Consider the following 26,674-nt stretch of genomic DNA (forward strand, 5'->3'; position numbering starts at 1 on the left):
TATAGCGTTCTATAAGAAATTCACACTCTCTGATTGTCTGATACTAAAAGGGGAGTTCCTCAAGCACCTGTGGTTTTAGTTTTTGGTAGTTTTTCCGGAATTAATAAGTTCGTACTTCTTCCGTTTTGTGATTAGTTAGCAGCGATTGTTTCCAGTTTTAAAAACATGGTAGAAGCAGGAGCTCTTCTCTGCGTTTCTGAACCTTTTGTGCATGTTTTGGCAAACAAGGAACACGAATTTCGGTGTGAAAGTTGCTTGGAAAGGTAAATAATGGTTTTATAGGATGTATCGCAACAGTCATGATGATTGTCATCCCATGATCTGTTCATTTAAGTGGTTGAACTCGGCACGTTTTCTAGTTAGAATATTCTAGTCTGTGTCTTGGGACAAGCTCTCACCACAGTTAGAATACGTTCTATATAGTTGTAATGTAGTATATCGGTAGGACAATATCATTTTAACCACGGGCACTGGAATTTGATGTAAATATTGAGTATGTGCATGTATAAAAAAGGATCAATTTTATACATGCACATACTCAATATTTACATTAACTTCCAGTGCCCGTGATTTTAACAATAGATTATTCTATCTAGTTGTTTTCATAAATTCAGATGAAACTGGATTAACGAAAGAATTTTATGCAGGCCCGTAGGAAGCAAATTTAGCTTGGGTGTGTGTGTGTGGAGGGGGGGGGGGGGACAGCCATACATTTTCAGTTGACAGTTGAGGGGGCACTACAAAAAATTTTCTAACAAGCAAAAAAAAAAAAAAGGTTCCTATGGCCATGTTATGTATCTGCAAATGAGGTAACAAAGAAATAATGGACAGACATTCCTAATCTACACATGCACCAATGCAGAAGAGAGTTCAAAATGTCAACAGCAGCAGAAATAAAATAATCAGGGAAAACACTTTGTAAAAATGTATTAAAGGTTTCCTTCATGTTCAATCATTTTTGTTTGCATGCATGTAAGCATAGGAAACATTCTGATGATCTCTGTTTTACAGAGAAGCATATATAAATTCTTTTGACAAACCAGTTTATTTGGAAATAACAAATGACAGAACGTTCTGTCCAGGATGATTGGAAAATCTATTTCTGACACATTACATATAAGTAACTGGATATTGTGAAGAATTGATCATACATGTGACTTTTATATTTTAAAAACTTGTATCTTTAAGAAGTGTCCCATTTCTTCCATTCCAAATCTAAGAGACAGGTGGGGAATATATTATTTCATGATTATTTTTTTTTCTTCTTCAAACATGTTGGATCTTGATAAATCAATGGCATGAAATAATATATTTTAGTATCTTAAGGATGTATAAAACTTAATGAATGGTAGAACTATCTGATACAGTAATATTAAATTAGAGAGATATACTTTTAGTATTAAAATCTTAAAAAATATACCTAGATTTATTTTGAAAAAAACACAAACAGTTAAAATAACCAACAAAACAACCCTTTGATTGAATTGAACTCATGATCTAGTATCTACAGTGCCTTGATTTACACTTCTACCTATTCAATAGACAGTGAAATGAAACAAGGGAATTAATTAAAAGAAACTTGAATTAATTTTCAGTTCTGATTTTTTTTTCCACGTGCTTATACAATCAACATGAAATACACATTTGAAAATCTTCATTTAAGGACATCTTGCAGCCAAACTGTTTGCATTATTACAGTGAGTAGTTAACTCTCGATCAAAATTTAAATTTTTTTTGTGGATTTTACCCTTGATATTTTGAACAGTCTGATATCCCAAAGTTTTTTCTCGGTCCCATGGAGTTTGAGATAATGAGGGTATACCGTACTTACTATAAAATTGTGAACTTTGATCCCTAGAGGGGGATTGATTATGTATTGAAAATTTTATTTTGTAAACTTTTACTCAAACTTCATCCAATGCACCATTTTGGAATGAGTTTGTCATGCCTTGAGAACCTCATGTTACTTGATCAGGTGACTATAAAGGCCCTCTTGTCTCTTTTTCAGAGCAGAGTCCCTGAAAAGATGCAGTGCCTGTGGTACATTGAAATACTGTAGCATTAAATGCCAGGTGATTACTTTTTTTTTTAATTAAAAGTTGACATGTATGCAGGATACGCTAGGTTTTATTGGATATGATTTTATCCATTGAGACTCAATCAATGATTGAGTCGTGTTTTTTTTTTATCCAAGAGCCTGACAAACTGTTTGCCTGATTATAAAAAGCTGTTAGCCATTATCAAGTTTGTGTTTTTTATGTCCCCATTGTCCAGCATTCGGGCCTGAAAGTTCAAGCTCCAGTGCAGGATGGGGCTAATTTGATTGTAAAATGCATACCTTTAAAATTTCTTTACTCCTGGATATATAGCAGATAAATGAACATGATTATAATAGGCACTGAGCCCCCTTACCAAAGCATGTTTTCACCAACTGGGTAATGAATTCAAGTTCCATGGTAGGGATAAAGGTGATCATATACATGTATTGAAAATAATTCTGTTTTTAAAAATTCTCCTCTTCACTTCAGAAAATCTAGCAGATAGATGGCCTGATAATAGTGAGCTTATTATGCCACTTAAATTGTATTTTTTTGTCCCCTTGGTCCAGGGTTCAAGCCTCTGTGTGGGTCATAATCATACACTAAAACATGCTTATAGCAAACACATTTATAAGGAATTGATGCTTATAGCAAAGTGATTTCCATTCCCTGTGGCTTTAAAACATATTATGAAACAAATGGATATTAGATATTATGCTTATAATGAAGCAAAATTGTCCATCCCTGGCATTTCATTATAAGCAAGTTTTACTGTACTACTGTACGTGTATTGAAAATGCATGTCTTTTAACATTTTCATCACAAGTGAACTTCTAGCACAACAGATGTTTTCACACATGTATTGCATATGTATGGATAACAAACCTGTTGATCCTAAATTCTCTGATTAATTGTAGAGGGGTGACTGGAATGTCCACAAAAAGGAGTGTCCCTGTCTGAAGAGACTACAGTCAAAGATCCCCACAGACAGTATACGACTGTTACTGAGACTGGTCATCAGATTCTCCGTAAGGGATTGTCTCTCTAGTGATTGTGATCTATATACATATAAGCACATTTTCCTTTGTGTAGAGATCGTATGTGCTTAAAAGTAAAGAGGAGGGTTTTTTTCTATAGGCCTAATTTCTTGATTTATGGAGAAAATTAGTATTCATTTATTGAAAGATGTTCAAACCACACTGAACTGTTTATTTTTTAGAGAAATTTTTTAATGAAAAATTTATATATGATTGGGACTCATCTTATTTGAATTAGATCGTATAAAACAAACCTGCAGTTCAATTACATCTTCAACATCTTGAAGACTAATCATGCAATTTCACAATACGTACACTCTATTCCAGGACAGTAGTCTTATACAAGAGGCTAGCGGTACTCTTACACTAAAGAGGTCATTCAATGACCTTATGTCACGTAAGTAACTTTGACCAATTTAAATTCTCCATGCTTCTGTTTTTCTCTAAATCACATCTAACTCTGAGTTTTGAAAAAAAATAACAGTGTTCAATTCAAAAAACCTGATACTTTATATCACAGTGATTTTTACTAAGGTCAGTGAGAAATAATTGAATATAAACAAAATAAGTCATATTGACAAATCTGCCTTGTATACATATATATACATGTATGTATTGTATTATTATGATTTGTAGATGAAAAGGAAATCAGGAGGGATGGTACTCGATGTGAGCAGCTTTCCCAGCATTTGTTTACCTTACAGAAAGTCACAAACGGGATTCTGGACCTACCCTCATCTCAAGATCTCCTACAAATCTTTGGAAAGGTGGGGAATTTCCAAGCAATCAGATCAACTGTGCTAGTGAAGTTTGAGGGGACCAAAAAAAAAAAAAAGAGAAAATAAGAAATAATTACCATATCTCATATAAATGTTCATTTAAGTGACAAAAAAAGGGAAGATAAAGAAATAATATACCTCGATAATATCTCTAAATTTACATATGCTGTAAACCAACTTTTCTTTGCATGTGAGAAATATATGAGTTCCTTCTTTTACTCACAAATAAAAAACCAACAAATCATGAATAAAACTACTAGCTGTCACAATCGATTAATAGTTGGTTTACAGTATGTCTAACTGTATTTATGTGTATTTCATTATTTGAATGACAAGGACTTTAATCAGATTTACAATGTATATCAGAATGATAGATTTCTACTTCCAGATGACAACCAATAGTTTTACTATTTGTGGAGAGGAGATGCAGCCCATTGGTACAGGTATTTACTTAGGGTTAGTAATGTCTCTAACAAAAATTCAGTCAAACTTCCTTTATCTTGAATACCATGGATATGTTTAAGTGGGTTGGAAATCACTCTTCATTTAAACAGTAAAACACACATATAGCAAACACACCTGTAATGAATTGACACTCATTCCTTATGGCTTTAAAATATATGTTGTGAACTTTTTGGATATAATGAATTATGTTTATAACGATGAAAAATTGTCCTTCCCTGTCACTTCATAATAAGTTTTATATCAATATTTTGAATCCTTGGATAACTGGATGTTTTTTTCTCAGCCCCATCAAGTTTGAGATATTGAGGTATGACTGTAAAGATAATTCAGATTAAATAATTAATTGTTTTTATAGTCAGATATCATGTGCATTTGGTGTTAAAATAATGAAGTAGCATGTGTAGCTTTTAAATTGAAATAACACTTAAGTTATTTAGCTATTGCTCATAGAAATACATAAAGATTAATTGATTTAAATATCAAATTTATTCCAGACCTTCACTGCTAGATCACAGATGTAAGCCCAATGCAGTCACAACATTCCAGGGGAGATTACTACACCTGAGAGCTGTAGAACCTATACCTAATCCTTCACCTTCCAATGTAAGCTTGATAACAATTAGAAAAGTTATAAGACAAAAAAAAAATTCAGTTTTTAGCTCATCTGAGCCGAAGGCTCAAGTGAGCTTTTCTGATCACATTTTGTCTGTAGTCCGTCTGTCTGCCTGTCCGTCCGTCTGTCTGTAAACTTTTCACATTTTCGACTTCTTCTCAAGAACCACTGGGCCAATTTCAACCAAACTTGCCACAAAGTATCCTTGGGTGAAGGGGATTCAAGTTTGTTCAAATGAAGGGCCACACCCTCTTTCAAGGGAGATAAAAAAGAATTAGTGAAAAATTAATAGCATCTTTTAAAAATCTTCTCAAGAACCACAAAGCCAGGGAAAATGAAACTCATGTGGAAGCATCCTCAGGTAGTGTAGATTCAAATTTGTTCAAATCATGACCCCCGGGGGTAGGGCGGGGCCACAATGGAGGATCAAAGTTTTACATAGAAATATATAGGAAAAATCTTTAAAAATCTTCTTCTCAGGAACAGCAAAGCCCTAATTGGTCATATTTACATGGAAGCATCCTCAGGTAGTGTAGATTCAAGTTTGTTCAAATCATGACCCCCTGGGGTAGGGCGGGTCCACAGTGGAGGATCAAAGTTTTACATAGAAATATATAGGAAAAATCTTTAAAAATCTTCTTCTCAATAACAGCAAAGCCCTAATTGGTCATATTTTTATGGAAGCATCCTCAGGTAGAGTAGATTCAAGTTTGTCCAAAACATTACCCCCGGGGGTAGGACGGGGCCACAGTGGAGGATCAAAGTTTTAAATAGAAATATATGGGAAAAACCTTTAAAAATCTTCTTCTCAAGAACAGCAAAGCCATGATGAGTCATATTTATATGGAAGCATCCTAAGGTAGTGTAGATTCAAGTTTGTTCAAATCATGACTCCCGGGGGTAGGGTGGAGCCACAATGGAGGATCAAAGTTTTACATAGAAATATACAGGAAAAATCTTTAGAAATCTTCTTCTCAATAACAGCAAAGCCCTAATTGGTCATATTTATATGGAAGCATCCTCAGGTAGTGTAGATTCAAATTTATTCAAATCATGATCCCCTGGGGGTAGGGCGGGGCCACAGTGGAGGATCAAATAGTAGATTCAAGTTTGTTCAAATGTTGACCCCCTGGGGTAGGATGGGGCCACAATGGAGGATCAAAGTCTGAAATAGAAATACATAGGAAGATTTCTTCTGATGAAGAACTGCAAAGCCATGATTAGTCATTTTGATATAGAAGTATCCTCAGGTAAAGTAAATTCAGTTTTGTTAAAATGATGACCCCCGGGGGTAGGGTGGGGCCCAATAGGGGGATCGAAAGTTTTACATAAGAACATATAGAAAAAAATATTTCTTCTCAAGAACAGAAAAGCTATGTTTAGTCATATTGATATGGAAGCATCCTCAGGTAGTGTAGATTCAAGTTTGTTCAAATGATGACCCCTGGGATAGGGAGGAGCCACAATGGGGGATCAAATTCTTACAAAGGAATATATGGGAAATTTTTTTAAAAAATCTTCTCAAGTACAACAAAGCCATTTGTTATTTTGACATGGAAGCATCATCAGGTAGTTTAAAATTCAACCCCCCCCCCCCCCCCCCCCCCCGGAATCTTTTCAATACTGAACTGATTTGTGCTTTTGCCTAGCCAGTGTGCTCAGGTGAGCGATGTGGCCCATGGGCCTCTTGTTCACATTGCTAGATTTGCTAAAATTTCTATGCTAATATGTTTCATTTTAAAGATATATACACTAAATTCAATGTTATTTAATTTTGCCTTGAAAATCACACATCGGTCTCTGTTTCTAAGTGATTCTTGTTTTACTGGTCATTGTTTATTTACATCTTTGGTAATTCATCTGTACCTCTAGCTGATTTCCTTCAAATTTGTATCACAGGTATTCATCAGTTATATTGATCAACTTGACACCACAACTGACAGAAAGAAGAATTTAAGGGAGCAATATTATTTTGATTGTGCTTGTTCCTGGTGTCAAGATCAAGAGATGGTAAGAAACTTCTGTAAACATGTACATTTTGAATGTTAGTGTTGACTGTAAATTTGACACGCTAATGTGAATTTCACTGTCAGTTTTATGACATCATAATATACAACTTTTGAAAAACCTGCTTTATCAGAGGTGGTGAGCAATGTGAGATTGCTAGGCTTTGTACAATTGGCAAGATCTCTCATCAATCCCTTAGTAATCTCCCTGAGGTCTCAACAGTCTCCATGATCTCCCAAAAGTTTTGACTTTTCTCTACCCAAAACAGTCTCTCAGGGATAAAAAGTCTCTCAAAAAAACTCCCAATAATTATTTGAAGAGCACAGAAAGATCCCCAAACAATCTCTTAAGTTCCTGAATGATCTTCCAAAAATTGGGCTTCCAAAGTAGGGTAGAGATGACCCAGAGATCATTGGGAGATCACAAAGAGACCAGTTGAGCTTACTGAAAACTGCATCAGAAATGTTTGGGACATCAATATCCAATTGAGATATCATTGAGAGATCTTGGAGAGATTTTGAAGACTGGTGTTAGATCTTGGAGAGATTGCCTTGGCAATTGATGGCAATATCCTCATATATTTATTGCACAGCAAATGCATTATGATCTCACTATTAGATTTACACAGAAACAAAATTTTATGGTCTGAGATAGTTGAGAGACCAGACAAGTGGAAATCACCCATAGTTCTCTCAGCGATATCCATGTGTGTAAAGTTGTTATAACCAACAGTTATTTGCAAACTATTTCCTTTATACATTTATATTAAAACCAGTTTGCAATTACCTGATTGATCCATTGTGCTTTATTAACTTCCCCTTAGAGGATGAATGGTTCAGGATGACAACTATGAAATTAGAGTGCAAGTCAGTATCGAATCTCGCAATTGTCTTTTGTATGTGAATAATTATAGTTGGTTACAGTATGTAAAGTTGAGTGATATATATTGAAACAAATTAGATAACTGTTCCTTTTGAGTTGAATTTATTTGTGTCTTGTTATCATACAGGTACAATCACAACTGTGTGTATGAATACTTTGGTAATGAAAATCAATATTTATACCCCCGCAAACGAAGTTTAGGGGGGGTATATTGGAATCACCATGTCTGTCTGTCTGTCCGTCTGTCTGTCTGTCCGTCGACAAGATTTTGTCCAGAGCGTTTCTCGGAAACTATTGCATAGATCTGTCTGAAAATTTGTACACTTATTATTCACCATTTGAAGGTTTGCACCTGGTATTTTCATCATGATTGAATAATTTTTCTGCATTTTACAGGTGTTTTTTTCATTTTTATTATGTGGTTTTGTCCTGACCTTTTCTCAAAGACTATTTCATAGAATTGTATGAAAATTTGTACACTCATTATTTACCATATGAAGATGTGCACCTGGTATTTTCAACATTATTTGATAATTTTTCTGCATTTTACAGTTGTTTTTTTTTTCATTTTTATTGACTTAGTCATTTTGGGTTTAATTCTAAGGTTTGAGACACAGAATCTAGAACATCTGTACAAAAATGTGAACTACAGCTTAAAACTATTCATTAAAACAAAAAAAAAATCACCAAGTATTAAAAACAATTTTTACATTACACAGCAGATAGTGTAAATCCATTTGTCCCTTGGGAGTAATGAGTGGACATGCATCCAGTTAAAGATTAATTAATGAGTTCAGTGTGGGAAGTTGTTAGAGCATCTCTGATCTAGCATGTGTTATCTATATCTCCTGGGAATTTAAAGATCTCTGTTCTTTAATTCTCTTCATTGTAATTTATTGTCTGTCATATAGTACATAGTTAAAGGATGACCAGCCTTTCATTTTAAAATGAATTTGATATAAAGTTATCAAGATTAATTTGATTTTGTAATTAATTGATTTTTTTTTTTCAAAAATCAATTTGCAGAATGTCATGTCTCAAAAAGATGACAGATAGTTGCAACTTATTTTTTCAATGTATTAAAAACAATGTAATTACAATGTATTGGTATTGATGTTTTATTAGGTTGTTCCTTAGTTTCATTCTAAAAAAAATATAATGAGCAATTATTTTTTCACTCTAAATGTTAATAAGAAAATTGTGAACACCTCTTTGATCCATAAAATATTAGTGATTTGGCACCTCTGAAAAACCCAGCGGGGGGTATTTGTCCCTTTTGGACAGTTCTAGTTTTAAATAATTTAATTGTAAAAATACTATAATTCTACTGTGATATTTTGTGCTTGGAAGGAAATGATTTTAAAAAGTGCCAGCACCAAGATAACTAACATGAAATTATTAAAAATTGTCATTCAGATTAGAATTGACTAGAAATTGAATCTTCAAGCTGATAAACAAACACCTCATGTTTATCTGGCATGGAAACTGCAAGTAGTCCACTAGGACTGTAGGCAAGTCCAGTAGGTCGTTCAATCCCAGAATTCCTATCAGACAAGACTGTCAGGAAGAAGCCCAGCCTTGAGAACACAACCACTCTGTCATTTCCAGCATCTGCCACAAAAATCAGTCCATTTTTGTCTACAGCGATCCCTTTTGGATACCGCAATTGTCCCTCTCTGATTCCATCATCACCAAAATGGAAGAGAAATCTTCCATGTTTGTCGTACACTTTGATTTTGTGGTGACCCGAATCAGCAATGAAGATGTTGTCCTCACTATCTGTGGCGAGGTAGGATGGATTATCATAACCATCACCACAATCATCTCCTCCTATCTGTTTCTCTTTTATTCCTGCAGAAGACGTTATGCTTACTGTCTCGTAAATCATATCAGAGATCACAAATCTCTCGTCAGACAGGGCAGCGACTCCAAATGGGAATGAAACTGTATTTTCAGTATATCTTGCAGTAATGGAAGACACCAAACAGGTTTCAAGGTTGACTTTCTTGAGACATTTTTCAGTTTCATCAGTGAAGACAATCATTTGATCGCTTGATGAACATAATGACCTTGGGCAGCATCCTGGTAGAGGGATGACCTTCAGGGACTGTCCCTCTTTGGAAAAGATTTGAATTCTCTCATTACCATTTTCACCAACTACAAGTTTTTCATCTGATGAGAATGAAATTCCATATGGAAGACCAAGTTGGGAGTGTTTGGACCTATTACCCCCAATCTGACTGAGCAGTGTAGCCATAGGAAGACATTGTTTTTGTTCTGCTGTACGTTGTGGTTGGATTACTGTTCCATTGATTGCACTGGTCAGATTTTTCACCTCACTCTTCATTCTAGTAACATTGATTTCATGTTCAGGGGACCCATCTTGATTGAGATGGCTGTATTTTTTATGTAGGTCACCACAGTTAAGTTCTGTAGTTCTTTCTCCAGGTAGAATTTTACCAATATGTGCTACACCATTAGACACAAACTGTGCACATTTGGGGATTTCCGCTAACTTTTTGCTGTATTTTTCCATTATTTCAATGTCCTGGACATCTTTTACAATGGACTTGAAGTTTTCAGATATTGTATTGATGTCTTGAACCCTTAAAAGAGACTCCAATCTTGACTGTAGCTTAGTAAATTGGTTGATGTGCATTTTACATGTTTCTCTCCTTTGGCTGAGATACTCATATTTTACTTGATAGTCTTTGTCTGCCTCATTCAACAGTCTGCTTTGTTCATGGTAGACATAATTTATCACCTTGTGGGAGTGCTTCCTTATTTGGAGGTTGGTTTGTTCATGTTGACTTTTGACATGACCCTCTGTACTGGCCAAATCAAACATGACTTCATTCAGATGGGATAAGTGATTTCTAAGTTGAGACATACAGTTTCTCAATTCAACTCTCTTAAATTTACAGCTGTTGTCATTGTCCATAACATCATGGTCTTTGTGCTCTCCCATGATGCACTTGACACAAATTCCCATGTTGCAAGTCTCACAATGATATTTGATTGGCTCTTTTGAATGCATAGAACATTTAGAATTTTCTTTTTCTGTGTGCATAGATGATACTGAAAATACAACATGATTTGATAAAACTGAAGTTGTCTTATGTTCTGCGAAACAGAGAGTACACAGATATTTTTGACAGTCTGCACAAAAGTTATCCACAGGATCTTCGAAGTCTTTATCACACATGCAACAAGTATGTTCATCCTTTCCGTTTCCTTTGTCCTTCCATTCCTTTAAGACGTCTCTCAATCTGACCACCCTAAAATCTCTAGGAAAATCAAAGAGGCCACTTCCAGGGGAATTGATCCATACTCGGCAGGTGGGACAAGGAAATCTCTTCAGCCTCAAAGACTTAGAAACTTTTTTTTGGGATGTTGAAATATGGTTCTGTAAGCAGAGAGCACAGAAAGAGTGAAGGCATGGCAGTGCATGGGCATTCTCTAGGTCTCCCAAACATATAGCACACTGCAATAATTCAGAGGTCAAAGATGATTCCATGGCATTTCAGAAATACATGTATGGTCTCATCCTTTTTTTGCACTTTTTAAATGTTTTTTTTCTCATCAGTTGAAGTATATTCGTTGTCAAATTCATCCAAAACTAGTGGAGCGAAAGACTGCTAAGTTCTAATGGAAAATGGGGTCGACTCTTCACTCTCTGTGGATATAAAGTTGAATTGAAAAAAATTAAAGTACATTAAACGTTTTTGAGATGCTGAGCTCTTCCTTTTCAGAATTGAATTAGAATTGCTGTATGGTACAATTTTTCACATGGCATGCTTGATCAATTCACTGTAAGATGTCATGACATTAAATATATCCTTGAACAAGGAAGATACTCCATGAGCATTCATTATAAATAGTGAAGTCCTGAGCTACTCAAGGATGTGAGTAGGTATAGTTCATCATGCTTATGTGGCAGTGTATGAAGTTAGTATCCTATGTGTAGGTGACAGATGTGGTTTTAATTAAACTTGATAATGACTTTGGATCAATAACCCTGCATTGTAAGACTTAGGGTGGGGAGGGCTTTATTGATGTTTTATTTGCATGGTCTGGGCTGTATATTGTAGTGTAGACTTTATGCATTGCAGCATTAGTTTGATTAAATTTGTTATTGTGGGAAATTTCCATTATTGTATTGTTTGGGCTATTTTGATACAGCTTGTTTTCAGTATAATTTAGTTGATGGAATACAATTTATGAATTGCATAGCAATTGATAATAGTTTAAGATTTCATAAAAGTTACTGAATAATTCTATATTAACTTTTTGAAATATTTTTGGAGTTCATAATATTGTTAATTTTTTTATACGCCCCTCTTTAGACGGGACGTATTATGTTATGGCGTTCATGTCCGTCCGTCTGTCTGTCTGTTAGCTTTTCTCGTGTCCAGCTCATAACTTTAATACTATTAGGCCTAGGATTATCAAACTTTGTCAGCTGATACTTCTTGGGTAGAAGGTGTGTCGCGCACTAAAAGTAGGTCGTTCTGACCTTTAATTAAGATGCTATGGCCAAATATGGAAAAATCCTGTCAGGCTCATAACTAGAAAACTATTAGACTTAGAATCATCAAACTTGGCCAGTTTATGCATCTTAGGTAGAAGGTGTGTCGCGACCTATTTCAAGGTCACTGTGACCTTTAATTTAAGTGAAATTTAAAAAAAAAACTGTCTTTTTACTATTAAATTACACAATCCCCAAAAATGTAAAAGTGTTGCAGTATCCTTATTAAAAAAATGTTAAAATCAAGAAAATACTTATTTTTTCATTATATACTTTACAGGAATCTATAACAAATATAATGTTACAAGAGAATTCCACCTCTCCCATGGGTGTAATTATCAAGCACTGGTCAAGGAGAATTTTGATAACAGAAAATTGCATGTCAAATTAGAGAGAAATGAATGAGTTTAGTGTGAGGAGCTAACTGGTAGAGCATCTCTGATCAAGCAGATGTTATCTATATCTCTTGGGAATTGGGCAGTCTTATTTAGGAATCAGCCATGTTGGATTAAATAGTTTTTGTGGGCTAGCCTAACTTTTAAAATGAATTTGGTGAAAAGTAATTAAAACTAATTTGATATTGTATAATAAACTAATTTGATATGGTATGATAAACTAATTAATTAAAACTAATTATACTGGGGGGGGGGGGGTGATATTGGAATTAGCATGCCCATTGTCCATATGAATTGCAGCTTAAAACCAGTCTGACATTGAATCTAAAAAAAAAAAAAATCAAGTATTTAAAAAAAAAAGTTTCAATTATGTAGATAGTCCCTACAAATCCAAGAGTCAAGCAGAAACCTTAATAAAACTGTTGTGTCAAGATTACAATTTTTTTTCTTTTTATAAATCTTTGTAACAAATTGAAAAAAAACTTTGTTTTCAAATTAAATTCAGAATGACATAAATATGCATTTTAGTTGCACTACAAAGCAGATAGCGCAGATCCATTCATACATGGGAGTAATGAGTGAACATGCATCCAGTTAAAGATTAATTAATGAGTTCAGTGTAGGAAGGCTAGCTGTCTCAATCATTTCTGTTAGAGCATCTCTGATCAAGCAGTCTTTATCTGTATCCTTTGGGAATTAGACAGAAGAACTGCTGGTCAGTTTATAGCATATGTCTTTGATGGCCAGTCTTTTATTTTAAAATTAATTTGGTATAGATTAAGTTGTTAAGACTAAATTGATATTGTTTAATATGATATTTTTCTTTAATTTTTTTGAAAATATCAACTAATAAATTTCAGAGCATCATATGTCTCACAAATATGAAAGATGTGTGTGTGTGTGTGAAGGGGGGGGGGGGGAGGGGGGGGGGGCTGCAGATGGGCATTTGTCAAGCTCTAACACAAGCAGTTGAGGATCTATAATGTAATATTTGTTATAATTCATGCCTACACCACAGGAAATGTATAAACAAATATTATAAGGAATGGAAAAATCTTGGAAATTGTTGAATCAAGGTTGACTTGATTTTCTTGCACTCTAAACTGTTTGTGATAATTGAACAATATTTGATGGGCGTATCATGCTGTGGCGGGGCACTTTATTTTTTTTTGGGGGGGGGGGTCGTTTGGTTTTTTGTTTTGTTTTGATTTTTTGGGTAATTACTTATGAGGTTTCCCCTTATTTTACACAACAGAGTCAAAATTTCATTTAAATATATATGTGTGTGTATCCTCACATAGAAAAAAGATACTGCATTTATTTTACTTAAGGGTAAAATTTTATATTAATCTGATTGTTGTGTCCCCACCCCCTTTTCGCAAAATTAAGAAATATGTAGCTGTACTGATACTGAATGTAACATTCCCTATATTGATCAAAAGATAATCTTTATTTTATAGACAGAACAGCTGTCTTTGTCAACAGATGTGACTGACATTAAATAAGAATATAGTGATTCAATCAAATCAATACAATGTAGAACATATCACAGGCAAAAGGAAATTGTGTGTAAATATGTATGTAAATTCAAAATATTCATAGATTTTGTTGTTGCACTTGACTGCTCATAAGTATGAATGACTGTATATAATAACATTCAGAAGTATTAAAATCTGGTCAGAGTACAGCAGCTCTGCAGAGCTGGCCTGCTGGGAGGATCGAGTACTTGCATGACTTCATTGATTTTTCACATTTTTTACATGGAGTCAATTTAGTATTGCCAATAAGAGTAAAAATATCCTGCAAGAATCTTTATTGTGTGACACAACTTTCAAAAAAAAAAATGTTTACTTGCATATTTATCTCAGCATCAAATCCCTTCTTCTTCCCTTGTTTTTGAGGTTACATGATAATTTAGCTTTTTATTGATTACAAGAAAATGACACATGATGTATGTATTTCAAATGATAATCTTTTTACTGATTACAAGTAAATGACAATTTTTTGAGGAAATTACAAAACATTGTGCAGTTGGCACAGGGTTTTATATGTATATCTGTATTTATACTTATGTATCTAAGATAGACAAATCAATTCTTAACAAAGATTGATTTATAGAAGACATCTTTTGCAGGAGAATGCAAAATTGGCTGTGAAATGCCCACAGAAAGACTGCAATGAAGGCTATGTCACAGTTCTGGAGGGTAAATTTATTGTTACTAAAACTGACCATTTTATAATGACACTACATACATGATGCAAAATAATCTTTATCTGTTCATGGTACATGTGTTATGGTCATTCTCTGAGGGCTCATGCATCCACTTTAATTCATGTACATTAAAATTGCTGGGAACATAGTTTTGCATTCATTTTAAACTCACCTGAGCCAAAGACTTAAGTGATATTTTCTGATTGATGGATGCGAGGAATCCAGATCTGTCATCTGTCTTTCATTGTCTGTCATCTGTAAACTTCACACATTTTTAACCTTCTTCTCCATTGAACCACTGAACTTTCAACCAAACTTGCCACAAAACATCATTGGGTAAAGAAGATTACAGATTCTTCAAATGAAGAGTCATGTGATTTCTTTACAAATGGAGATAATTAAAAATTAGCGAAAATGTGGTGGCATCTTTTATAAATCTTCCTTTCAAGAATTACTAGGCTAGAAAGATGAAATTTACCAGTACATGTATGTGGCTGCATCCTGACAATATGAAGAGTCAAATTTTTCTCAAAGCATGGTTTTCGGGATAGGGTAAGCCACAATAGGGGATCAAAGTTTTACATGGGAATATACAGTAAAAGACAAATACAGCAAACACACTTATAACAAATTCTCTTTTACAGTGATTTTATTCCTTGTGGTTTTAAAACATATTATGAACTTATCGGATATAACAATTAAATTATTATTTTAATGAATCAATATTTTTCATTCCTGGCACTTAAGTGTGTTTTACTGTATGGGAGAAAAATCTCCTGATGAAAAACAACTGGGCAATGATTAATCATATTACTACAGTTGAACTTCGGTATTTTGAACATTGATATCTCGAATACCATGGATATATTGAAGTGATTTGGAAGTCCCAACCCCTTATTCCTTATTCATTAAGTATATTACCCTGGATATCTCGAATCCTTGGATATCTTGAAGTTTTTTCTCAGTCCCATTGAGTTGGAGATAATGAGGTTTGATTGTAATCAAAGTATCTTCTGTTAGTGCTGATTCAGGTCACAATATGGATCAAAATTTTTCCTGGGAATGAAGAGGAAAAATTTTAAGAAAACTATGAGCCATGAAGGTGATCATTGTCGCCCATGTTGTATATAAAACTACAATAAAAAGTGACCATTTTATTCAATTAAGACTAAAATTTAGTTGACTTATTTATACAAAATTGTGTACAGATGGTATCACAATTGCTACCTGTTCTGTCTGTGGTCAGTCTGTCAGTGATGAAGAATTCATTCAGAAGGCCTCGGGTCTGGAGGAAGATTGCCAGAGATGTCTGGAGGAGGCCAAAGCAGCCAAACAGTCAAAAGGTCAGTATATTTCATGGCTGTATATTCTATATATAATAGTTTTATTATCATAAATACTAATATTCATGTTTTCCTGAGAAGTGAAGTGTTTGAGTAATACATATGGCATGTAGGATTCTTAATCAGATAAACTCATGCATTAATGATTTCTAGTTATGTAATGAATGTGATTCATTTTAGCTTATTTAGTTTAAATTTTTGTGTTCTAGATCCAGAAAGAGTTTTAAGTGTTTGTGAGAGGTGTCTGAACTGTTATGCTGACTTGTTTCATCCACTGAATCTAAGTCTGGTAAAGATTCTGGACTATGTGTTTGATGCTGCCATGGATTTACAGCTGTGGGAGAAAGCTGTGAATTATGGGAGTAAAACGCTGCCAGCATACAGGTATTTGATATGGTGTCCCAATATATAACAATTCTACATTTTCAACCTATTCTCCATAACCATGAGACCAATTTTATCCTACAGCATAACTTACTACAAAGCATCCTTGGAAAAATCTACAATATTTTCAAATGAGGCCATATATTTTCTAGAGATGATTAATAAATTAACAAATATTGTAGTGAAAATATGAATATTTCATTTGAAATCTTTTCTCTGATCTAGATAAGACAAAACAACAGAGGCTTTGGAATTCCTATGTAGTGTAGATTCAAGATGGTACAATTATTTGTATTTATGACAAAATCCCTGAATACTGCAGTTTCAGGGTTGTTCATACCATAGCCCCTGGGGCTAGGGTGCTATCAAAATAGGTTCTATTGAATATTTTCCACTTCCTAAGGAACTGTAGTTCACTTACTACACTATATAGACACATATGGAAGTAAACTAGAGATACTATTGTATCTTTTCATGTACAGGAAATACTACCCTCCCTACAGTCCCAATGTTGGTATTCAGCTGTTAAAGCTGGGGAAGATTCAGCTTTATTTACAAAATCTCAAGGAAGCACTCGTCTACCTACAACAGGTTTGTCAATTTAATTTTTAACTGTGTTTAATAGAATTGGATGTTGGTGTTATTAATAGCACATTAATTTAAAGTAAAAGACTTGCCCGAATGTTTATAAATTAAGTGTATGATTTGTAAATTTGAGTGCCACAGTGCAAGACTTATAAGGGTCCAGGGTTGGGTGGGGGTGTTTGCCTTCCCAACCATTGTCACTTTACATGATAGCTTGAGTGTCTTTCAGCCTACCTAATTCATATATATTTAGAACATAGGTGGAAAATGGAGGAAGACTCACTTTTTTCTGGTCAGTAATATAAGATCAAGCTCAGGGACAATGCAGTCAAAAAATCAAGTTCAAAATTTATTTTCCCATGTATATGCTGTAAAAAGTTTTGCCTATTTCAATTTTGAATTTACCACACAATGAAAAATTAAAGTCACTTACTTGATGTCAGCAAGTTTAGAATTACTAGTATACATGTGCATATATAAAAGCATTCTAAGGGGCTCTGGTTTACTGTTAGTTTTCTAGTTACTTGTACATATTTGATGTACATGTATTACTTTTTTAACGTGTTTTTAATCTACTAAAATATTGTATGTGAGTATGATATTAGGACTTTTAAGTCCATGTAAAAATCTCCAAATACTTTCAGGCTAATGACATTCTGTCTGTCACACATGGACGAGATCACACACTCTATAAACAACTCATAGAACTGCTGGATCAGTCACAGGAAGAAATGAGAACGAGGCTGGAAAATGGAAGCTAGCTCAGAACTAATCCTTAGAGAAACTTTTTCAGATAATGATATTTGCTTTTTCTTCGTTACAAAAAGGATGTATTGAAAACAATGAAGAGTCATAAACTACAACATTGAAGAATTTTTAATTACTATGAATTTTGGTTTCTGAGTTTTTGCCATTAATCCATGGATTATTTCCTTGTTAAGAAATACTTTCAAAATTACATGTGGATGGCAATTTATCACATGGATATCACTCACTGGATATTATTTTCATATCCCACTGCTGTGATGTCACAATGGGTTTTGTGTGAAAGTGATGAAGTAAAATAACGTGGATTCAAATATAAAACAGTGTAAAACATTGATAGTAATGTAGAAAACATGTGATAAAAAGAATCTCACATGATTTGTGGTTAGATATGATTTTATCTAACTCGTTGTGTATTTTTTATCTCACGCCAAGGCTCGGGGATAAAAAACACACAACTTGGATTAAAATCATATCCAACCACAAATCAGGGGAGATTCTATATTTAGCACACCTTTTATCTTGAAAATTTTAATCAAGATATTCTCTTACATCTTTTAATGCGGTTACTAAAATCTGAGATGTTACGATGCAGTTCTTGGGTTGTACATGATCCTTGAGGTATACCTAAGTGCACAAGCTACTTAATGAGGATTTATTGTTCTGAAATGTTCCCATTTAAGATTATGATGAACATAAACAATCTATTTGTTTGTTTGTTTGTTGTTTAACATCCCTCTTGAGAATTTTTAACTCATATGGAGACGCCACCACTTGCTGGTGGAGAGCTGCAAATTTTGACCTATACTTGGCACTCGGGGCCATTGAGCAGTGAGGGATCTTTTTCGTGTCAGCACCTACTGCGACACGGGACCTCAGTTTATACGGTCTCATCCAAAGGATCGGTCCCCACGTCCCACAATGGGATTCGAACCCGCGACGTAAAGATCAAATCTTTACTCCGCAATTCTAGAGCAAACGACCTAACCCCTGCACCAGGCGGGCGACTAAAAAAATTATTTATTGGGGTAATTTACATCAATTTACATCAACTATGCTAGAAGAAATCTTACACTAATCTTGCATATCCATTTAATGTCTTGTCAATGATATATTTTATTCCAAAAAAAAAACAATATACCGTATAAGTGGAAATTTTAGCGAGACGCAACTTGTTAACGATATTTAATTTTAGTGATCTCAACACCCTCGCTAAAAATTCCAGAATTGAATTCTCGCTAAAATATCTGCTTATACTGTATTATGCTGGTATCGTTTATTCAAAAATGATTTAGATATCACGAACAATGACATTGACTTTTTTATAATAATAGTTAAAACTGAAGGTGTACATTTACAAAAATTCCAGTACACTGTATTTTGTACTTTTAACCAAGAAAAAAGGAAATCGGAAGAATAAGTACAGAAATTACGAGGTATTTTAGACGCTCAATCTGTAAGCCTTATGCCAAAATTGTAAGGGTTGGCAGATCTGCACTTTCCAGTTTAAATATCCATAATTACAATTACAGCTTCTAGATTTATATGTTCATTTTGTTCTCATGTAAAACAGTCTCCTTGATAAAGCAAAGAACAAAAGTTGGGACTGAAAATTTATTTAATACTGGATTACTGATTCTGACAATACAACATAAAGTTCTTTCCTTAATTAAACAATGGGGAAAAAAAAACAGGTAAATTTATATCATTCTTTGAAATAAGCATAAGAAAACAATGCAAACTGATACATATTGGTAATAGTACTATATATACCGACAATTAAGCATAATTGATATTTTTCTTTATAATGCAAAGTGTTTTAAATCATAGTACAATGTAATTATGTATTCAAATTAAATTATTATACATGTATTATGTAACCTTTTTTTAATTTGTATACATGCCTGCATGTATGATCTGTGACACATAAAGTGCTTAAACTATAATCATTTAACCTTGAATAACATTCCTTTACCAATTGATGTATTAAATATAATATTTCAATTTTTTTCCCTAACAGTTTCTCATATTTCACTTGTATCACTGACACATCAGTGCTTGTAACTTATTTATGAAGATTTTAAGAAAAACATTGGAATGTTACTATAAGGCTTTATATAGACTAGTAAGTTGCATTTTATGCTATGAGTGTTTTTCTGGCTATAAAATATCTAAACAAATTATTGGCAAGATTCCTTAAAGGCAAGATTTACTGAACATTTCATAACCATTCCCAAGCTACCAAAAGACATAGCTAATGTCTTCTAATTCTTAACTTTCTCTACTTACTATGATTTTAAGAAACACATGCTAATTAAGCAAATAACCTCAGTTCAAGCATCTAATGCCTTATGTTAAAAGAAGTTGTCATAGAACCGTACATGTATGAAAAGTTACTACTTGAAGCATACTATATCAAAGATCTGAAAACAAAATCATCAATACATTAAGTAATACATGTATGTCATTGACATTTTCTCCATCTCATCATGAAAGCTGACCTTTATATAACACAGGCGCCAGCTACATTTAAGATTATGCTAATATGATTGCATTGCTTATGATTCAAAGGCGAATAATTGTCAACAACAACAAGACACACGTGGATCTTGTACAACTCTGATAGTTTCTACATTGTACGTGTATAGAGTGTATGGCACAGGCATGTTTTGGTTACCTTAAAGCTTTAAATTATGTCTTTTGTTTCTGGTACTTCAAGTTACTAGTATTGAAATGAAATTATAATGTATTAAATGCACTTCTGATTCAATCAAGGTCACAAAAAAAATAAAATTGTAATATATGTTAAAGAATTGATCATATTTAACATGGTTGATAAGACAAGAATATCACAAAAATTATTTATATTACTTTAAAATAATGAGTTTTCAAGAATTTGAAAAAGTGTAAATTACTGTGTTCATTACATTACACTGTCACACTACATTGATTCATACACTCTCAAAAAAAAAAAGAAAAAAAAAAAAAGAAAAATCCAGATACATTGATATATGGAGACTTCTTCACAAAAATTCAACAATTAACGAATAACAAGTATAGATAAATATAGATTTTCTTTGTGCCATAGAGAATGTTGGATTTCTAGACCAGCTTGGGTGCATCAGTAGTATCACAGATTTAGAACTCTTTTTTCTCACTGGGTGAGATCACATTTTTCTTCCCTAAGATTTTACGTAGGTCTTTGCTCATGTAGTAAGGCTTTTCTGGGGAACCGTCATTTCTCTCCAAGTCCTCCACTGAAAGATAACATGAAAAACATGTGTAATACCTGGTTATAACATATAGCTATTATTATAGATGTTTCACCTTTTCTTTGATAATTCATTTTTACAAAAAATTGTAAAGCTTTAATAAGAGGTAACATTTCTAGTGTAACCGTGTTAAAGAATCACTAATGCCTAATTATTATGTAGAAATTATGAAAGAAATCGTTTGTATTGAAAGAACTATTTCTATTTGTCATAGCCAACTGTATTTATCATTGTCAACCTCTACAGTACAACTCAGTTACTGTAAACCAACTATTATTCGAGTCATCTTTTATTCACAATTCATCAGTTTGAAATCAATCTGCGAAGATTAATTTTCGCTACTGATCAAACATCCTCTACAAATACAAAGCAAAATAAATAGTTCACGGCGATTAATATTCGCGAGTTAAAGAAGGTCACGAAACTCATGGATATTTCTTGCACGCGAATAATAGTTGGTTTACAGTATAAGTAAATCACTGGGACTTTAAATTTTACTTCCCTTTAACCAAGATTCTTTATATCCATATATGGAACATAGTGAAAAGTCACCTAGGGAATTCACAAAAAAATCCTTATAAACAAGATTTCCTTATAATAGTTCTTTAAAACCGAGTTTTACTGTATTTAAAGATTGATTGATTGTATGTTGTTTTACGTCCCATTCGAGAATTTTTCAATCATATAGAGATGTTGCCAGTGAAGGGCTTCAAATTTGGACCTTTACTCGGCACTCAGGGCATTGAGCAGTGAGGGTTCTTTCTCGTGCCAATGCCTACCAAGACATGGGGACTCAGTTTTGAAGGTCTCATCCAAAAAACCCGCAATTTTCACTCCAAAGTACTGAGTGCTTGGCAAAGGAACAGTTGCTACTTATTTTTTATTGACTTAGGTCAGTCATGGCAGTGATTCGAGCACTGTATTTTAAGTTAAGTAAAATTTAGTAGGGATCATCTGATTGTCAACAAGTGTACAACGTTTGATTGACAAGCAAATGGTTTTTCAAGATGCTCTGACCTTTGATCTTTTGACTTGAAAATCCAAAGAGGTCATTACCTCACCAGGTCAGTGTTTAAAGTTTGATGACTATCACTGGAATGTTAAAAAAAAAAAACTACTGGCCTAAAACTGACTGACCATCAGGTGCGAAGTGATATGCTTCTATTCTTTGAAGACATAAAAACATATCAACAGATTGAAAATCCAATAAAGTCAAGCAGTCCTTTGCAGAAAACATTTGCAGTTGGCAATTATAGGTTAGATAAAATCAACTACTTTAAATGTGTGTGTGTGTGGGGGGGGGGGGGGGGGGGTAGGGAGGAGGTATATGTTTGCCAGTTTTACAGCTTACTTACAGAAGCAGAGAAAGAGAGTGTCAACAGCCATTTCATACACACTGAAGAAACAGCTGGCTATCACATAGGAACCCAGTGTAACTATCTAAAAGATAAAAAGATTTTATACATTTTCAATCCAAATTACATTACAGTTGTAATTTTAGAGTTTTATCAACAATCTGCACTGATACTAAGAATGAGAACTCGCTATTGTCTTTTCTAGGTAAACATGAGACTGAATGATTTTGAGATACCTACCACTATAGGGACTACGTAGAAATTAAGGGACGGAGTGAATGAAGCCAGGAACTCGATCCTGCCATCAAAGAAAAAGTAGGAAGTGGCCGCTGAAAGGTAAAATGGTGGGTACTGTATAATGTATGTGTGTTACTTTCATGCATTATCTGACAATTTGAATTCTAAGACTTCTCTGTAAATATAAAACTTCATCTTATTGCCACATGGAATATAAGTAATTACAAGTTATGTGGGTGTGAATCTAAAGCTGATGATTTAGATTGTATACTACCTGCAAAGGCAACGACCACCAGTTTACTGACGAACAACAGGAAATCTGTCACTTTGTCAATTACCACCACCCTACACAGGAAGAAAGAAATTAAAATGAATTAATTATACAAGAAATTGATGAATAAATACCACAAAATAGCAAAATTTTAAGGGAGACAACTCACCTGACAATATTTCTCATGATCAGCATAAAAGCATTCTTTGCTGAAGTGCAGAAGTTCTTACCATGAGCTGCAATCTGTTAAAGAAAGGAAGGGTAAATCACTTTAATGATGTTTTATAATGCAATAGATTAAACTTGTTGATTTCTTAATGGGCAATTGTGTACACCTTGTAATATATGAAAAATTTAAAATTTTGTCAAGATGAGCTAAAAATTATATTACTTACAAGAATGTACGCATTTTTGTTCAGGAATTTTAGGAATTTTTCAAGGCACCAAAAGCAGCATTTGAGACATCTGGAATAAAAAATGGCAATCTTTTTATGAAATCTTTGAACATTTTTTTTTTCATAATAAATTACTGGTACATTGATCAGTATTACAGTAAAAACTTCAAAAATGACTGGTGCTCAATATTTTCACAATATGTAAATAATTTCATAATTTTATCTTACATATGTGTCTTAATTCACTTACTTGACAAAAAATTTAGCCACTGGGTTCTCTTTCCCCTTAAGTTTGGCATCCACGTACTCCAGCGCCACCCTGATCATCTGTACAATAGCTATAATCAGAGAGCCAAACGCCAGAGATCCCAAGTGGTACCTGAGAAAAAGACACAATCAGGAAATGTCATTAGGAAACACTGTGAACATCTCATGTATAGCTCTTCATGACACAGAGACATTTATGAATAAACCAATCAGTATAATTTATAAGGTTTCATGCATATAAAACAAATATGATAGTTCTAAACACTTCTTGCCAAACAGATAAAGGTTTATAATAGTAAGCACATCTATGTTTCAAATTATACAAATTTTTTTTGATGGAATTCATGCAGTAATAAATAAAAATGCACTTTCCCCAACTGTCAGACCACAAAACATATGAATCTTAATATATACAAATATATAGTGGAGAAAACAGCAAAATATGTAGTGATTTGGGTTATTATTGTTTGGGGCAAAAGTTGGACATTGACTCATATATTATTATTTCATTATATTTTAAGTTTGTAATGTATATATATGATGTATTTTTAGTTCACCTGAAACACCTCCACAGTGAGCTGAGGATGGGGAATGCTGGAATGTCTTTAGGTTTCTCAAATGCCCAGTAGTAAGATGCAAAGGCTCCAGCCAGAGTCATCTGACCAAGAGCAATGACAAAATTGACCAACCAGAACATCATAAAAAGGTTGAAGATTTGTGAGTAAAGGACAAAACTAAAAAGGAGAAATACAATATGGACATAAATGTTAGATCTACGAGTTTTTTTTTTTTTTTGTAGGATTATTTATCAAACAAATATTTTGGTCTTATGTCATTCGTAATATGTCTTACTTCTAAAGAAAAAATATGTGTCTGAAAAAATTATAAATACTTTATTTTGTAAATTTTAATCTGTTCTTAAAATATTGTCATTTATAGTCACCAGCATAATTGATAAGAATAGTTCAACATACTTTTCCTCTTGATTTTTCAGAAAGGCACAAAATTCGGAACCAGAGAGGCTGTCCTGCAATCAAAAGCAAACCCAAATATTTGAAGAATTAGAGATCAAAACGATATCATTGAACTCTTATAAGTATGTTTCTTTTTCTTACATTGTTATCGCAAGCCTCTCCGATGAACTGTCCAGTAGCTCTTTTTATCTTATCATAATCATAGCTTCCATTTGCATCTTTATACTCCGAGGAGTTGTTAAATTCAAATGACTGATTCCTTCCAGTGGATGCTAAAAATCTAGCAAGTTATTAAAGAATAATATATAATTCAACTCACTTTTAAAGATTATTTATGAGCAGATATACATATACATGTGTATACATGTACGTACTATGAAGAATACAGTGCTACATGGAAATTATATGCATTAATGACAAGGGCTGTAACCCTGCACAAAATGAATTTTATAATGTGCGTTATTTCCCTACGCCTTTAATATTCAGTTGAAGACCAAGCAGTATTCTCTTACACATCTAAGCCTCAGACATATTGAATTTCAAGAAACTATCTGATCTGATCATCATTCTCATTGAATAGAGTAAATATTTGACTCATCAACAGGAAAAAAATTGTAATGGTAGATGAAGGATACACTGCTACTGTCAGCCAGAACCCCACGACTATTATCTGTAGGAAAAACGGGAAAATGGGACAGATGAGAGTAAACATCATGGTGCCTACAGCTCTGAAAAATAAAATGGAGTACGGGTCAATTAACAAGAAACATTTGAGACTTTCTTGAGTACTTTACAGCTGTTGATACATATATCAGGTAAATGCAATGAGGATTGTTGAAGCTAATGAATCTTACTTGCTGCCTTCCTTGATGAGAGAGATAGCAATCCTAATCCTTGAGCACAGGATTAACAGGATTAGGAGTAAAATAATTAGTATAACTCCAGATATTATTCCTATAAATAGAATTGAAACATGAATAAGTTTGCTCTAATTACCAAAGACTAAATTATGATCCAAAATATAAATACATGCACCCAGTTATTGTATTATAGCTTGGAAAATGGAAGGTTATATTGCAGCATTTACCCGTACTTTTATCCATTGCATGAATCAATATAACAGACTTGCAAAAATGCAGGTCTCCACTCCTTTTTAGCTAATGATAATGTGATATTTATAGATTGGAGTTGTATCTTGTATGGAGACCTACCAAAAGCCAAGAAAAGCTTAGGTTTAGACATGGTCATCTGGATGACAGAGAATTGTATGTGGAATTCTTGATTTGAGTCCTTCAGTTCATAGTACTGGTACAATGTATAAGCAGCAGCTTAATAAAACAAAAATTATTCAGATTTAAATCAAAGTAGATTTCAATTAAAAAATCAACAAAGAACCTTTAATGTAATCAATCTAACATTCCATGTATTTGCTTTAATTATTTGATGATTTGTACTTACAGAATCCAAACAATCCAATGAAGGCAAATATTGTGAACCAGACCATGAATCCAGCTATCCACCTCATGATGATAATCCAGAGAAAGGCGAAGACCATAGCCAGGAGGAGGCCTCTAAAATAGCACAAGTAAGGAACCTGAATTAAGGGGGTCGATTGGGGATTTCATTGCACAATAAAGCGTATTTACTCTTTTAAAGCAACTATTTTCACATAATTTATAAAAATTAACAAATTTAGGAATTCTCAGGTTAAAAAATCAAATTACGTTTTTAAATAACTGATTTTTTAAACGATTTTTCAAATGATGGGTAGCTAGACGTCGTAATAGTGTGTTTTTGACGTTATGAATAACCGAAGTTCTTTAAGCGGGCCGTTAATTATGTCATAAAATAAAAAGTATAAAATAGATG

The 26,674-nt window shown here is 33.6% G+C and overlaps 3 protein-coding genes across 7 annotated transcripts in view; 1 reads left to right on the forward strand and 2 right to left on the reverse strand.

Moving 5' to 3' along the window:
* Positions 1–155: 155 nt before the first annotated feature.
* LOC133178997 (histone-lysine N-methyltransferase SMYD3-like) lies at positions 156–18,678 on the forward strand. The gene is made up of 13 exons (XM_061313667.1): positions 156–263; positions 2,009–2,072; positions 2,957–3,067; positions 3,404–3,473; positions 3,713–3,843; positions 4,244–4,311; positions 4,815–4,923; positions 6,833–6,943; positions 14,880–14,949; positions 16,166–16,300; positions 16,510–16,684; positions 17,167–17,275; positions 17,914–18,678. The coding sequence occupies exons 1-13, from the start codon at positions 166–168 to the stop codon at positions 18,028–18,030; spliced, it is 1,368 nt and encodes a 455-aa protein (XP_061169651.1). The 5' UTR covers positions 156–165; the 3' UTR covers positions 18,031–18,678.
* LOC133178996 (E3 ubiquitin-protein ligase TRIM71-like) lies at positions 9,037–11,565 on the reverse strand. Its single transcript, XM_061313666.1, has one exon. It carries the CDS (start codon positions 11,337–11,339, stop codon positions 9,240–9,242), a length of 2,100 nt encoding a protein of 699 aa, XP_061169650.1. The 5' UTR covers positions 11,340–11,565; the 3' UTR covers positions 9,037–9,239.
* Positions 18,679–19,634: 956 nt separating the features above from the next.
* LOC133178998 (choline transporter-like protein 2) overlaps positions 19,635–26,674 on the reverse strand; it is a 35,328-nt gene continuing 28,288 nt past the window's right edge. For all 5 annotated transcript variants that reach the window (XM_061313670.1, XM_061313672.1, XM_061313669.1 and 2 more), the window contains exons 10-23: positions 26,264–26,376; positions 26,017–26,133; positions 25,660–25,759; positions 25,441–25,533; positions 24,947–25,085; positions 24,806–24,858; positions 24,389–24,565; positions 23,815–23,943; positions 23,565–23,634; positions 23,339–23,412; positions 23,173–23,243; positions 22,902–22,990; positions 22,662–22,746; positions 19,635–21,291 (exon numbers count right to left, since the gene is read on the reverse strand). In XM_061313670.1, coding sequence (XP_061169654.1) covers positions 21,173–21,291; positions 22,662–22,746; positions 22,902–22,990; positions 23,173–23,243; positions 23,339–23,412; positions 23,565–23,634; positions 23,815–23,943; positions 24,389–24,565; positions 24,806–24,858; positions 24,947–25,085; positions 25,441–25,533; positions 25,660–25,759; positions 26,017–26,133; positions 26,264–26,376 — 1,429 coding nt within the window. In that variant the 3' untranslated portion in view covers positions 19,635–21,172. The remainder of the gene's footprint in view (positions 21,292–22,661; positions 22,747–22,901; positions 22,991–23,172; positions 23,244–23,338; positions 23,413–23,564; positions 23,635–23,814; positions 23,944–24,388; positions 24,566–24,805; positions 24,859–24,946; positions 25,086–25,440; positions 25,534–25,659; positions 25,760–26,016; positions 26,134–26,263; positions 26,377–26,674) is intronic.

Source organism: Saccostrea echinata, unplaced genomic scaffold (assembly GCF_033153115.1).
Source record: "Saccostrea echinata isolate AGI-Se365-2 ecotype Australia unplaced genomic scaffold, CSIRO_AGI_Sech_v1 ptg000004l, whole genome shotgun sequence".
Taxonomy (NCBI): domain Eukaryota; kingdom Metazoa; phylum Mollusca; class Bivalvia; order Ostreida; family Ostreidae; genus Saccostrea; species Saccostrea echinata.